This window comes from Euprymna scolopes, chromosome 33, assembly GCF_053919585.1.
Source record: "Euprymna scolopes isolate OS-2025 chromosome 33, ASM5391958v1, whole genome shotgun sequence".
NCBI lineage: Eukaryota > Metazoa > Mollusca > Cephalopoda > Sepiida > Sepiolidae > Euprymna > Euprymna scolopes.
The window spans coordinates 66,140,935-66,156,799 of NC_136514.1; the positions used below are offsets into that span (position 1 = coordinate 66,140,935).

Here is a 15,865-nt window from a genome sequence, read left to right on the forward strand (position 1 = left end):
AAGAATTACTCCACCCTTGAAAATTCCTTTAAAATTACCACTCTTATAGGTTTTCGAAGTCGCTGAAAACGAAAATAACGTTTATAATTAAGGCAAACGAGTAGTTTCCAAGATATAAAGAAATATTAGTTTAAAAAAGTGGAGGATCTCTTTTCCATAATAATTTAACGTAAAATGATCACCCACTTTATGGCCACGATTTGGGGGGGGGGCTTTCTTTCTACCCTTGGAAAATCCTTTAAAATTACCTGTTTAAATTGCAAAATGCAAAAGAAATCAAACAAAAAAAATTTATCCAAGAAACACACAGAAAAATTTATAAAAATAGCACTCATTTTTTTCTATCGAATTCATTTGCTGTTTTTATTGAAAACTATTTTCTCCCGGATTTTTTGAGAAAATTTTCCATTAAAGTCTGCGTCTCACGTTCCTATATAACAAAAAAATTTTTTTGTAGATTTCGGTGTGCTAAAAACGAATCTGCAAAACCGTTTCCGTCGCAGAAAAATAGTTTTTATGATATGAAGTAATTACTTTTTCGAAAAGTAGGCGATCACTTTTCCATGTAAATTTAACTTAAAATAAGCACTCACTTTCTAGCCACCTGAGAGAGGGGGGGATTTTTTTCCATGTTTATTGGCTAAACAGCTTTCGTTTATGCTCGCGCGTAGCATAAACGAAGGCTACGGCTGTGAAATGGAAAATAGTCCCAGAGTTCAGGGGTTATTACCATGCAAAAGAAATCAAACAAAAAGCTTTTTAGCCAAGAAATACACAGAAAAATGCCCCTCTCTCAGGTGGTCAGAAAGTGGGTGATCATTCTAAGTTAAATTTACATTGAAAAGTGATCACCCACTTTTCGAAAAAGTAATTTCTTCATATCATGAAAACTTTCTTTTTGCGACGGAAACAGTTTGCAGATTCGTTTTTAGTACACCAAAATCTACAATAAAATATTTTGTTATATACGAACATGAAACGGGCCTTAAAGTAAAATAATACCGGATTTTTGGGCAGATTTGCCGTTTAGTTGTACAAATATCCTCAAACCAGGAAATCACTAAAAGGGACTTTTAAAAGTCGTCACCTATATCAAGAAAAAGTTTAAAACCACTGATTATATGTCAGCCTACGTCACAGTAACATATATTGAGTGAGTTCCTAACAGCATTTTGTATAGTTTTTTAGTTTAAACTCATTTTCCCCAAATTTTCCCAAACGTAACATGTTCGATACAGTCTGCCGCCATTTGTATTTTTCAAATATACCGATGAACACTGCATGTTTTTGAACCGATTAAATATTATACATTACATAAAAACACTACAATCTTATCCAGTTAGGTAGAACATTTACTTTTTTTGCGTTTGATAACATTTATTTGTTATATATTTATTTTTTGACAACTTCTTTGTATCTGTGTTTAGTAATACAAACCCTTTTCATTTAATGTAACGTTTAGTTGGCTCGAAAAACAGTGTTTATCTGTGTATTTGAAAGATACAAATCGTGGCGGACACTGTTGATTACGTTAAGTTTGAGAAAGTGAGTTAAAACTAGAAAACTATACAAAATACTGTCACAAACCCACCGATTATGTCAGCCTATGTCATGGTAACATATATTCGGTGGGTTTTTGACACTGTATTGTATAGTTTTTAGTTTTCAACTTACTTTCCCAAACTTAACGTATTCAAGTCTGCAACCATTTCTGTTTTTCGAGCTGATTAAACATTTTATATTACATAAAAACACTAAACAATTATTCAGTTAGGTAGAAACATAAATTACCTTACCTTTGCTTTCATTTATTTGTTTTTGGACAACTTTTTCGAATCTGTGTATGGTAACACCCCCCCCCTATCACTCAAATATCAATTACTAACTCACATTTTTGTATACAGAAAATAAAAAATAAAAAATTTAGCGTTTCAACATTTTTGCTATGTTCAGCTTTATCCATTGATTGTTGGTCGAGCCCGAGCCATGATTGACGGTAACCCCGAGGATCAGGATCCAATTCTGCAAGAGTACCATTTTTTTCATTTTCGCCTTTTTTTTTTTACTTTTTGGAGTGGATTGCTGCACTAAGAATATAAGAAACATGCATTTTCTCTTTTTATTAGAATTTTCCATTATACAAAATTGAGCCACAGCAACGCGTGGCAGGGTACAGCTAGTATATATATATATATATATATATGAATATATTTAGTGGAGATGTTAATTAATAAAAACTGAAGAAAGTGCTATATATATATATATATATGATGAGAGGCAGGTGGCAAGGAGACAGGAGGGTAGATTTGCCATAAAGTGCTTCCGGTGCCAGGGTTCCCCACCTGATTAAAGACTAAGGAACCGAGATCAGAGACTACCTGCTACCGTTGTCGCTTGGTGGGACACATCAGCAGAAATTGTGTGATGATCTCCAGAGACCAGGGAAACAAGTAAGGAGGAACTGTTGTGCCAGTAGTTACTTCTTATGTGCGGAACGGTGCCAGATGAATCATTGCCACAATTAGCGGTAGTTGTCAACGGGAAAAGAGCCATAGCCCTTGTTGACACGGGCTGCACCACAACAATGTTAGCAAAGAATCATGGGATGGAGCCAGCATTCTTAGGACTGTGGACGTCAGGGTGGTGAGATGCCTGGGAGAGATGACAGCTGAAATGATGGTGCAAGGTGTGCCCATTTTGCTGCGAGCTCTTGAGTTGGATTGCCTGGTTGGTGGTGTTTGTTTATATGGTGCTAGGTATGAAGACACTCAACCAGCTGGGGGGGGGGATACAGTGAGGGAAGGCCAAGTGACTTTTGGATGCCTCGGTGCAAAAGAGATGTCAGGAGTAGAAAGTTGAGAGAACATCAAAGCACAAAAACTAAAGGCTTGCTGCATCGAGGATGAGGATTTTTTGGCAAAGTTTGATGGTGAGAGGTGGACAGTGGAGTGGTGATGGATCTCTGGGCTGCCAAAACTACAAAATAAAGTGGATTGCTATGAGAGCACATTGTGAGGAGAGATGAGAAAAGAATTTGAAAAAAAAGTGGAAAGGTGGATAGAACAGGGAATCCTGAACCGTTGGTCAAGGAAAAAAGGAGCGCTGCTACTTATGGCAGTTGTTCAGCCTACCAAGAACAAGATTAGACCTGTATTGGACTTCAAGAAGCTAAACAAATACGTAGCCTGCCATTGGAGAGGGAATTGATGTATACGAAAAAGACAGTGGAAAATGGAGGAGGATGGAGAGGGCCACTAAGATCGTAGATCTGAAGTTGGCCTATTTGCAGATTCACATAAACAAAAAGTTTTGGCAGTACCAAGTGGTCAAGTACAATGGACAGCTGTATTGTTGGGCTTTGGGCTAAGTTCAGCTCTAAAAATTATGACTACTGTCTTGAAGATGATCTTGAAGAAGGATTGTGAAGTGGAGGGGGCCACTAGTTCATATATTGATGACATTCTTGTGAAGGAGACAGAGGTGACAGCAGAGAAGGTGAGAGATCGTATTGAGGAATAGGGATTAACTGCAAAATCAGCAGAGTTGCTAGATGGCGGAGCAGCTTTGGGATTGAAACTATGGCAAGATGGAAAAGAAACCTTGTCTGCAAATGAGGAAATGAAGTACCTGAAGTTGGGACTGAATTGACAAACGAAGAACTTTTCTCAGTCTGCGGGAAGTTGCTGGGACACTATTCCGAGAAGTCATCATGAGAGTGAAGGAGGACCCAGTGAAGGGAGAATGGTATGCCAGCAATAGAGAATGGTATGCCAGCAATATGGTGCAATGCAAGTAGCCTGGCATTGGATGTGATATTGGAGATAGGAGGTGTGACTATCGAAGACGCAGCATGGCTAAAGAAGAAAAATGACTACTCTCATATAAATGTTGCTGAAATGGATGCCAGTATGGAAGGGATCAATCTGGCTCTGAATTGGAGACTGAAAGTAATTGAGATCAAGACTGATTCAGCAACAGTAGCATCATGGATCAGGTCGGCAGTGACTGGTGATGCTGAAATGTTGATCAAATGAAGACTTGGAGCGCTTGCAGATCTGATTAAGGAGTTCCAATTGAAGGTGTCTGTCATGCTAGTCCCATCAGAAAAGAAAAAGCCGGATATAATGACACAAGTAAAGAAGGCCTGGTTGCAGGAGTGAAAAAGTGTGTCTTCTGTATGCTGTGCAAGAGAGAAAGTTAAAGAATTTCATAATATGCATCACTTTAGTTGGGTGCGGACATTGTTCCTGGCAAAGGTGGTTAACCCGAAAATTACCAAGAAAAAAGTCAAGGAGGTAGTGGAAAATTGCAGGAAATTCCAGTCGATTGATCCCGCACTGTCCAGACATGAGTCAGAGGACTGGAAACGATTGGACATTGATGTCACACACTATAATCACAAACTGTATCTATCGATGATAGACTGTGGACCAGGGAGATTTGCTATCTGGAGAGAGATTAAGTCAGAAACTGCATGGGATATCGAAAAAGTTGTCAAAGATGTATTTTTGGAGAAAGGGCCAGTTGTAGAGTTGTTGATGGACAATGGGCTTGCTTTTTGGTGTGACAAGTTGGCAATTTTTTAGGGCAGTATATCGATTAAGTGGCAACAGAATAGTGGAAAGGCATCATTGTACAATCAAAGCTGATGCAGAGAGAAGCTACATCTCCCCCATGGAGGCAGTATTCAGATACAACATGTCGCCAAAGACTAGACAAAATGAAACAACAGTACCTCATAGGGCTATCTTTACTTATGAGTGGTGGCATCCTTACAACAAAACTGCAGGAGTTGAGGGTGAGGAAGCTACCATCAAAGTGGGTGAGGAGGTGTGGATGAAGCCTCCCAATGCAAAGTGTACTACTCACTGGGGAAAAGGAGTAGTAACAGGGATGCAGTGAAAGAATAATGTAATTGTAGATGGCCTTCCCTGACAGATCTTAGACCTGCATCGTGTTTCCCTGCTGGTGGACAATAATTGTTGTAAGGAGGAGGAGGTCGAAATCCATCAAGAAGCAAATAGTGTGCCTCAACTTGACGTGAACTCATGTTGTGTTTCCTTACAGTCGAATGGGAATAAGTGTAACGAAGCTGAGAATGTCATCCCCCAAGAAGTCGTCCAAAGGCCCCAGCATGGGAGGAGGAGGAGGAGGAGGAGGAGGAGGCCTGCTTGGATGAATGGATGAAGGACTGAGGTGTTTTATTGATCTCGGAGATCAGGAGAGGGCATGTGGTGTATCAAACAAAATGAAGGGCTTACCTGTGTTATCCATGTGAAAGAAGAGACAAAATGTAAAAGAACTGTGAGAAATTCTGCAGAAATAAGCAAGGTTTTTATTGGATGGTTTTTTTTTAACCAATCAGATTGCATGTTATAACTGGCTGCTGAGAATGTTCTTTGGTACCAATATTACTTTTCAGATCAGATTCCAGGAAGACATCAAGTTGGACACACATGGATTTCTGACTCAAATCCTAGAAGACGCAGGGTGGAACAGATTGGATTCTCACTGGAATCAAGGCATCGAAATTACTTGTTGCTTTGAGACGTTTTAAATGCCCAAATGTGGAGCTTATTATTGCAATTACCAATGCCCTTAAGTAGGGTGAATTTTTATTTGCACGTTTGTGCTTCAATTTAATGTCTGTCAAGACAAAATTTAGGGTCTACTGTTTGACCCGCTATTGTTCGCAATTGGACAGTTTTCTACATGGACTCCTCATGTATGCCCTGCTAGCAGCCCGACTTGGAGGTCAACACTACAAATCCAACCTGCACGCTACTTCGTCAGCGGGAATCCTACTCAGCCTTTATCAAAGACAAACTATTATTCCTTTCGGGAATGTTACCAGCTCAATAATGGCAGATAGCTGAAGATGATGCATCTTTTGCAAACATGGACCTTTTTACTTTAATAAAATTTACATTGAAGTTTCAAGGTGAGCTTGTTGTAATTTCTGTTTATTGCCAGATTAAAATCAATTTGAAAATATTATTGCACAATATTAAGCATTTTGTAGCCCCCCCCCCCTCATATTTTGTTTGTCTCTTTTTACTGAAAAATATATGGAAGCACGTAGGTAACCAAAAGAACATTCAGTAAAACCGTCTTTCATATTTAATATACAAATGTTTATAATATTATTAATCATTAAACTGTGTAAATCTTAAAACCTAATGGAATTATAACAAAGATTAATTATTAATTGCAGTTTGAAGAAGATAAACAAAGGTTTTAAAAAATCATTAAGTCACTTCTGCTTTTCCATAGTTCGTGTACACACAAATCTGATGTCACGGAAACATGTGGTCCAATCTTCACAATCGTTTGGCAATCCCTATCCCATCATCTATTTAAATTGTAACTGAGAAAAAAAAAGTCATCTTATTAAAAAAAAAACAAAAAAACGTCAGTCTTAAATTGTAACTTGAAAAAAAACATCTTTTTTCTTCCTTCATTATTCTAATTCCTTGTGAATTGATATTCATTGTTAAAAAAAAATCTTTTTATTAGTTGTTGTGGTCAGAAGCTAAGAAAAACAGAAGTCTTACGAGTGAGTTCAGGCCAAGAAAAGGAAAAACAAAGATGGCGGCCAGCATTTTATTATGTGTGTTCTCGCAAAATCTTGTGTGCACGTGAAGCTGGAAACTACAAAACGAGCTTTATTTTTCAGTGCTGAGAGATTCCAGATCTAGCAGGAGAGTAGGTGCAACGGGAGTGGAGATTCTACTTTCTTGGATTTATTCCCTTTTGTGTGTTTGAGGTGCCCCCCGCCCTCGGGAGGCGCAGTTGTGATTTCAAGTTTGTCTGTTGCTTACATATTGTGTTGGAGAATTTTTTTTTTTTTTTTTTTTACACATTTAGTCCCCCCACGCGGTCGGAATTATTTTGGTTTAGCGAAGGTTTGGTTATCTCCCTTGCACTATTAAATTTATATTGTTGCTTTAATTAGATTTATTTAGCCGGGTTTGCGGTTTTCAGATAACATTTTTTTCCTTCTAGACCACGTTGTCAGAAAATAGTAATTTGTAGTTCGCGCCTTTTTTACTATTCCACGTGAGAACATCATTTTAATTTTTTTGTTGGTTGGGTTATCAAGCATCATGTCTTATTCAAATTTGCTTTCTCGAATAGAAGCAAAGAAATTTCGGATAACAACAACCCTAGATTGGATGAAAGAAAGGTTAGATGAGAAAATTAGAAAGAATTTTTCTCTGGATATTCACAAATGGATGTGCGGACTGGACGACTTATTTGACCAGTTAATTTTAAAATCCTCAGTTGAGGATAGATTCAATATTTGTCGAGATTCGGCTGAATTTATAGCGAAAGTTAAGGAAAATCTTACCTGTTTCGGGCCTGACCAGAGAAGGTCAAAAGCTATTGTTCCTATGAAAATGGAGTTAGAATGTCCTCTATTGGGGATCTGACTTCAAATAAATTCGAATTTCGTAGTTTCCTTAGGAAATTTGAATTTTGTACTTCTAAATTAGCTGACACAGATAAATTACTATTATTAAAGTCTAAATTGACGGGAAAGGCATTCAATTTAGATATAAACCCGAAAATTATGAGCAGGCCTTGACTTGTTTGAAGAGGAGATTTTTAAATCAGTCTTTAATCATGAATCAAATTTTTGAGGATATTATTCCTCGACCAGAGCAATTTTTGTCGATTAAGGATCTTAAAATTTTTCTCGAGCGCATTAAGCTTGAATTGACTGAGTTGGACAAATCCTTTAGTACAGATTTTTTCTCAGATAATTCTACTTCTGGAATTATGGTTGCACACATTTTGTTCGCTAAATTTCCGAACAGCGTGTGCAGAGAATTAATGAACAAATCCAACGAACGTTTCCCCTCTCTTTCTTCCATCATGTCGTACACTTTCGACATTTTGGATATATTGATGGCATCACCATTAGTTGTGCCAAGGCGAGAAAATAGCCCGCCAAAAATGTTGGCTTCTTCAGATTCAAAATCCAATATGGCAAAGAGTTCCGAGCCTAAACAGATTTATTCAAAAAAGAGTAGTAATAACTTTAAGTCTCTCGTTAATAATGGCGAGATTGATACATTTTGTAGATTATGTAGGGTTACTAATCACCTAACTTAAATTTGTTCCAAATATCGAGACCGACTCAAAAATTATAACAGCCAAAGAACTCAAATTATGTATCAGGTGCCTTGGTGAGAACTCTGAGACTCTTTACAAGGGGATAAAGGCTTTTCCTTATCGCTGCGCCATTTGTGGTTTTAAAAACTATTTTTCTATTATGTGTCCCAAAACTCCCAAATCCTTTGTGGGACGTACATCATTATCAGGACAGGAAAAATGTATATTTCCTGTACTCAAAATATGGTGAAAGGGCGCCCAGTCTATTTTTACTGTCTTTTGGAGATGGGTAGCCAGAAATCATCCATTTCTGAGGTAATTCTAAACCGTTTAAGTCCCGGGAATAAATTAAAACCAGGGATGGTGGAAATGTCTGTTAATACTCTTGCGGGGAACAATTCATTAAAACTTAGGGAGCTGGAAGTGTCTCTTAAATTGGGACATCAGCGTTCCTTTCCTTTTTCTGCCTTGTTTGCAGATGATTTGAAGTTAAAATTTCACGTGGACAAATTTGATGAGATCATGTCAAAATTGACTAAAAAAGGTTTTCGTCTTTGTTCAGGATACTCTGAATTGAATGGGTCTGCTATTCACGGCATAATAGGCCTGGACCTTATTCCACAGATAAATAATCTGTTTAATTAAATGTTTGGGAGGTTCTGCATGGAAACTCCCCAAGTACATAATTCCCTTTGGCAAGGGGTCTAAATTTTTGAATTCCAGTGCAAAGTTTAAGGAAGAGTCACTGGTCTTTGATCACGTTAAAGCACTACCTACGTGCCATTCTTACTTAATTGATAGCGCGTTAAAATCCTGTAGCTACTTACGAAGATGCACTTCATCCCTTTTTCGACGATTCTGCTGTCGAATGTGGAGTGGAAAGGGTTTATCCCTAGACTCCATTGGTATTAACGAAACAAAAATGTTGTCTTCTCTTGATGAAGAAAAAATGTCTTCAAGGAGGCTATTTTTCAAAAGGCCATAAATGATAGGCAACTAACATTTATTTCAGCTTCAGATAGAAGCCTTGATATTTTGACCCCCAATCATTTTTTGCAGACAGGATACTACACCCCCCCCCTGCTTATCAATAATTGTCGTTCAAAGGATCTTTCCCAGAACCTCTCAATAGAAATACGCTCTTGCATTCCCTTGAACTGAAGGATGAATTCGCCAGTAAATTTAGACGTATTTGGCACAATTCTCAATTAGAGAAGTAGACTCCAAGATCAAGGCCCCCCCGAATATCTCGGACGGTGAAATTGTTCTTATCAAATCTCCGAATAAGTCCCGACCTTTCTGGGGTTTGGGCAAGGTAATAAAATTATTGGTTTTAAAGGACGGGTGTGTTCAAGTTCATTCTTTAAAAAATGTTTATCCCCTAGAGGAAAAATACAATTCTGAATCTGCAATAGCAGAATTTACGGAAGAAGAAGGCCCCTTCTTCTGTCCTACATGTTCGATCGCCAATGATGGAACAACACCTATGGTGTGTTGCGACTCATGCGATAATTGGTATCGTTTCAGTTGTTTTGGGTTTGACCAGCAGGACATCGTAGGTGAGTGGGTGTGTCCGAATTGTACGGACAAAATGTCAAAACAAATTCTTATATTCTATTATCAATTTAAAGTCGCTTTTTCTTATCATTGATAATTTCTCTAGTTAGATGAGAATGACTTGTTATAATTTTGAATTTGGCAGCAAACAAACATTGAATTCATTGCTATTATTTGTATTAATATTAAGTCCCTCGGGACAAATTTCTTACTCGTCATTTATTGACAGTTTTTAAAAGTACATCATTGTCCTGTTTAAAAAAGTAATGATTATCCATTACTTTTTCTTCCTTTCCTTGGAAGTGTGTGAGAAATTCTGCAGAAATAAGCCTTTTATTGAACGGTTTCTCTGCCCATGGATTTGTTTTAACCAATCAGATTGCATGTTATAACTGGCTGCTGAGAATGTTCTTTGGTACCAATATTACTTTTCAGGTCAGATTCCAGGAAGACATCGAGTTGGACACACATTGATTTCTGACTCGAATCCTAGAAGACGCAGGGTGGAACAGACTGGATTCTCACTTGAATCGAGGCATCGAAATTACTTGTTGCTTCAAGATGTTTTAAATGCCCAAATGTGGAGTGGAACTTTATTATTATAATTACCAATGCCCTTAAGTAGGGTGAATTTTTATTTGCACGTTTGTGCTTCAATTTAATGTCTGTCAAGACAAAATTTAGGGTCTACTGTTTGACCCGCTATTGTTCGCAATTGGACAGTTTTCTACATGGACTCCTCTAGCAGCCCGACTTGGAGGTCAACACTACAAATCCAACCTGCGCACTACTTTGTCAGCAGGAATCCTATTCAGCCTTTATCAAAGACAAACTATTATTCCTTTCGGGAATGTTACCAGCTCAATAATGGCAGATAGCTGAAGATGATGCATCTTTTGCAAACATGGACCTTTTTACTTTAATAAAATTTACATTGAAGTTTCAAGGTGAGCTTGTTGTAATTTCTGTTTGGTTTTCTTCCATTCTGCCAAGGGCAAAAACCTTGTGAGAAAAATCTCACAGAACAGAGACTCATTTATGCACTTGGAGTGTATGATGGGAAAGGCAGTGTATGATGAGAAAGGTAATTTATTTTTTTGAAGTAGGACATAAAAGGGAGTGAGCAGGTCATTAAGGCAGATTAGAGAAAGGAGAGAGGTCTGTGCCTTTATGTTGGTGAGCACTTTTAACCAGCCTACTTTTCCATAGAGCATGTTGACGTCTACTGAACGAAAGTATAGCCAAATTGAGAAAGAAACAAGCAATTATCTACTCAGTAAAAAATTTCACAAAATGCTATATGGCCATCATTGTACTCTGATCATAGACCACGAGCCCTTAAAAAGTACTTTTGGTTCAAGGAAAAGAATTCCAGTTTATACAGCAAACCGCTTACAAAGATGGACAACTATGCTTTCAGATAACGATTTTTCTATAAAGTACTAACTAGGCAGCAAAATTGGCCAAGCAGATGCATTATCCAGACTAATCTCTTCTCATCAAAAAGTAGTGGAAGATAGTCATCGCTGCTATATCTGTTGAACCTGAAATTGTCTCTGCACTTGTTTCTACAGTAAGATCGTTACCTGTCACTTCCAAGATGATCCAGGAGGCTACAGCCGCAGATCCATTATTACAAAAAGTTTGACATTGTCATCTCACAAGCTGGCCAAAAACATGCACTGACCAGCAACTTTAACCATTTTTTCAGAGATCTTCATCATCCAAAATCAATGGAACACTTCTTTTTGGAGAATGTTTTGTTGTCCCATTCAAACACCAGAACAGAGTTCTTAAGCAATTCCACTATGGATATCAAGAAATTAATCGGATGAAAGCCTTGGCACGTGGTTATGTGTATTGGCCAAACATGGACAGGCAGTTAGAGGAACTTGTATAAAGTTGTGTCAAATGTCAACTGGTTGTGAAGTCCCATCGAAAACAACATTGCATGCATGGCCTACCCCAGAAATGTCTTGGTCACAACTACATATTGGCTTTGCAGGACCAATTATTGAACAACATTACTTAATATTGGTTGATGCTTTCAGTAAGTGGACAGAAGTTTTCCAGATGAACCATACTACATCAAATGAAACTGTAAAGAAACTACAAGAAATTTTCAGCAGATTGGAAATTCTTAGTTTCTTATAATGGTACTGCATTTACCTCAGCATAATTTTCTGACTTCTGTAAACAAAACAGTATTCAACATCTCAGATCTCCACCTTTCCATCCATAATCAAATGACTAAGCTCAATGCTTTGTCGACACATTTTAAGAGAGCAGTCTTGAAGTTAAAAGGGAAAGCAACTACTCAAAAGATCATAGAAATATTTCTAAGTAGCTACAGAATTACCCCAAATTCAAGTTGCCCAAATGGAAAGTCTCCCGCTGATGAAACAGAAAAATATGTTTACCAATGGATGCTATTCATCCATCATCAAATAATTTTCCCAAGCGAAACAGGACCATAGAAAACCAGTTCAACTTCAATTGCCATTATGGAGCAAGGTTATGTAAATTCCTACCAGGACAATCTGCATTGGCAAAAGACTACCGCAATGGTAAAGCAAAATGGACACAAGATCACATAGAACATTATTTTGATAATGTAATCTATAATGTGCATGTACAATCATCTACTTGGGTACGACATGCAAATCAACTTCGTCACTCTTATCTTCCAAAGAGATAATCAAATAGCACAATCATTCCATTAAATATTTTACTGGACATATTTGAATTACCTTAAAGTGTTTAAGCAACATGCAGTAAACAAAACAAGTTTGAGAAAAAAGGTCCAACCCGAAATACTCAATGAAGGTGCAAACCAATCTCAACTCTAGAAATAGACCCACATCAAACATCCTACAAGCATCATATTTCAAAGTGGTAAAAGGGGGAATAACTAACAAAATAAAGTAAGAATTATCGCCCCTTATAGATCTTTGAAAAGACTAGAGAGAGGAATTGAGGACAATATGGCAGTTGTATTTGATGCTGAATATTGTCTGTACATAATTTAATGTTTCAGCGATGAATAAATTGTGTTTAAAAATACAATTAGCTTGCCTACTTGTTCTATGTTATCCAATAATTCTGGCATTCCATTTCTCCGAACACAACATAAGTAAAACACAAAAACTCACAAAATTCAAATTTAAGGGTGATAAGCATGAATACTTCATTTCCATCACTGAAATCTATATAATTATAAAACTCAAATGACCTTGTAACGGGTGTTGTAACCCCACATCTGGTTTATGACTTCCGGTTGCGTATGCGTACATAAGCATAAACCCACAACAGCATAAACAAATAAACACAAATTGCTACTTTTGCAGAATTTGACCTGCACACTGAAATATTAACGTTATTATTTAGAAATTATTATTTAACATGGGAAGGGTGGGGATGTTTTGCAACTATTCTGTATTACAACTATACTGTAACAATTTTCTTACAAATAAATCACCTTTGACCCTTTGACAACCATAAGAACAATTTACAACGGTGATTTCCTAACCCCTTCCTTTTTTTTTTAAATTTATTTTCCATTTTTTAATATACCTTTCTTAAAAACATTCATACATTTTCTTCTACACTTTCAACATAAATAAATAACCCTAAAAAAATGTTTTTTTAAATTGTGTTACAAATAAATAATCAACGCGACAATAAAACATTGTTTTACTGTGTACATTTTCAGCATCCCAATTTGTTTTTTTCGTGTTTAAATTATCCAAATAAACAATTGTTAATACTTTCTGCATTTTTTTTTACATTGTTTGTTTCATGTCTTAATTAGTTTTATTGACCTTATTATTAACATATAAATTAAATATCCGACCCAATGGGTCATGAATGTTTGTTTAAAATAAATGAAAAAAAATTGTATTTTCATTTTCTATTTAAAAAGCCATTCTTAACATGGGGAGATTCTTTTTAACTATTCTGTAATTTCAACTAACAATTTCATTTAAAAAAGATATATCAAAATTTGAATTTAACTTTAAGTATTACGGTATCTATTCAGTGCACATCTACCTTTAAGTATGGCAAATCACTTATAATTCAATGGCTATAAGTTTTTTTTGGGGTTTTTTTTTTTCAAAAATAAACAATTATAAACAGAATGACTCATGGAAATCTGTCTATATTCTTTTTCCATTTTAATATACTTTCATAGAAATATTTCCATTATGTCACAAAAAAACTATTTTCTTTACGTCACAAGTGCCACGCTCATACATTAATTCCATAGCTAATATAACATACTGACCCAACGGGTCACGGGTAGTCTTGTATTTGATAAAATTACAATTACTAAATGTCTAAAAAGTTTTAAATGTCAGTAAACTTTAGAATACATTTTTACCAAAAATGATAAATGAAAACAAATGAAGAAAACAAGCACCTACACAAAGTTTATGTCTATTACCCAAAATGAAGATCAAAGTGAAATGGATACTGTTTACACTTAGATTAACTCTATTCACTCTGATTAGCTGTTTCGAAAACTGCATAATGGAAGTTGTATTTCTCTACAGATTAAATAGCTGTAAGATATACAAATAAAAAAATGACAAAAAAAAAAGATGGAATTTTTATTTATTCATACACAGATTTAATTTAGTATAAATTCTTATTTATACAAACATTTTTGATTATGTATGTTGTAATTAAGTCTTCAGATTTTTGTGCATATTTTATTTTACTATAATCTTTATTCTAATGTTTTATTTATTCGTTAATCCTAAAATTTCTTAAATCTAATTTCTAAAATCTTAAAATTTCTATTCATCTAAATACAAACTTTTTTTATCTGAACAGAGAGCAAATTCCTATCTACCCTTCGATTTGCTTCTAAGTATATTTGTACCTTCAATGTATCTCAATGTGTAACTGATGAACAATATATGGTAATGGTGGGATAAAATTTTCTTTTACCTTCCCTGGAGGGGAACTACAACAGAATCTGCCAAGTTTAAAATTAGTTGGCTGCCTGTTTGCATTTGCTGAGATGAGGTCAAGTTCAACACTGCAAATGTATAAAAAGGTAACACAGTACAAATTATTAAAATTTAAAGAAATAGTTGTCACAAAGACAATTTTCTGCAGTCTGCACAAACACAGTTGGCTTGCCATGTGTTTTTGAAAACATTGCTGACATGATAACATAGTGTTGCCATAAATCACAGAAGAGATCTGAAGTGATTTATAATTATAACTTACTTTGATATGCTGGTCCCTTGTCCAAAAACCACGTGATGTCCAGTTGATATCAATAAGAAACTTATCTCTGTGTTCTCCCAAGCCATAAAGATATTTCGATGACAATACAGTTCCGATTTGGATATATTGGTCAGCAAATATGAGAGGAGCAGCTTTTACAGAATTAAAACTGAAAAATATAAAAAAACAAAATATTTTTATACAAATATACAAATTGTTGGTCATTCACTCGATTCAGCTGCCTGGCACAATGTCTCAAAAAGAATGTGTCAACACACTTGTAGCTTCTAAATATCTTAAAATGTTGATACAACTTAACAATTTGGACATGTAAGTTTGGCAATGACTATTCCAGAGTCAGTTTTTTTAGTGCAAGTTAGGTTCAAGGTTAGAGATTTTTCTTAAGGCTGTGTGTTCTACAAGCAATGAAGAATCTGTCTACCAAAATGCAAATATTTCCAACTTATGAAAATTACTTCAAAGCTGGTGTAGAACCAAACGGAAATGGGGGGTAGTTTATTCTTTAATTTCTTAAACTTTTCTTTCAATATAATTCTTTCTGACTAATGTGTTAAAAGGAGATGGAGAACCAAGTTGTGAAGCTTAATCCTTTCCTTTTCCCCCCAACACATTTGTCTTATTAACTTCTTATTTTGGAGATTTTATCCAACTCTTTGTGAGGACAGAAACTCCTCTTATCAAATCTTATTGCTCAATTTTATTTTATTCCATCAGCTTCTTTCCCTTCTGGTGTGGGCTGAGCAATCAAGTTTTTTCAGATTTTGATCTACTCATAAAATCCTTTCCATCTATCACTGATAGTAATTTCTCATATCAAATTTAAGAATGTTATTTCTAACTTCTATTCTCTCAGATAAGAGATTGCTTCTGTGGCAATAAATGGGAATAAAAGATTAGCTTAATTTGATGATTACGATTAAAAAAAATGTTA

The 15,865-nt window shown here is 35.9% G+C and overlaps 1 protein-coding gene across 1 annotated transcript in view; it reads right to left on the bottom strand.

Moving 5' to 3' along the window:
* The window catches only part of LOC145258281 (lysosomal alpha-glucosidase-like), a 432,680-nt gene that overhangs the window by 287,146 nt on the left and 129,669 nt on the right, over window positions 1-15,865 (bottom strand). The window contains exon 3 of the mRNA XM_080116285.1: window positions 14,914-15,082. Within this exon, the coding sequence (XP_079972411.1) occupies window positions 14,914-15,082 (169 nt within the window). The remainder of the gene's footprint in view (window positions 1-14,913; window positions 15,083-15,865) is intronic.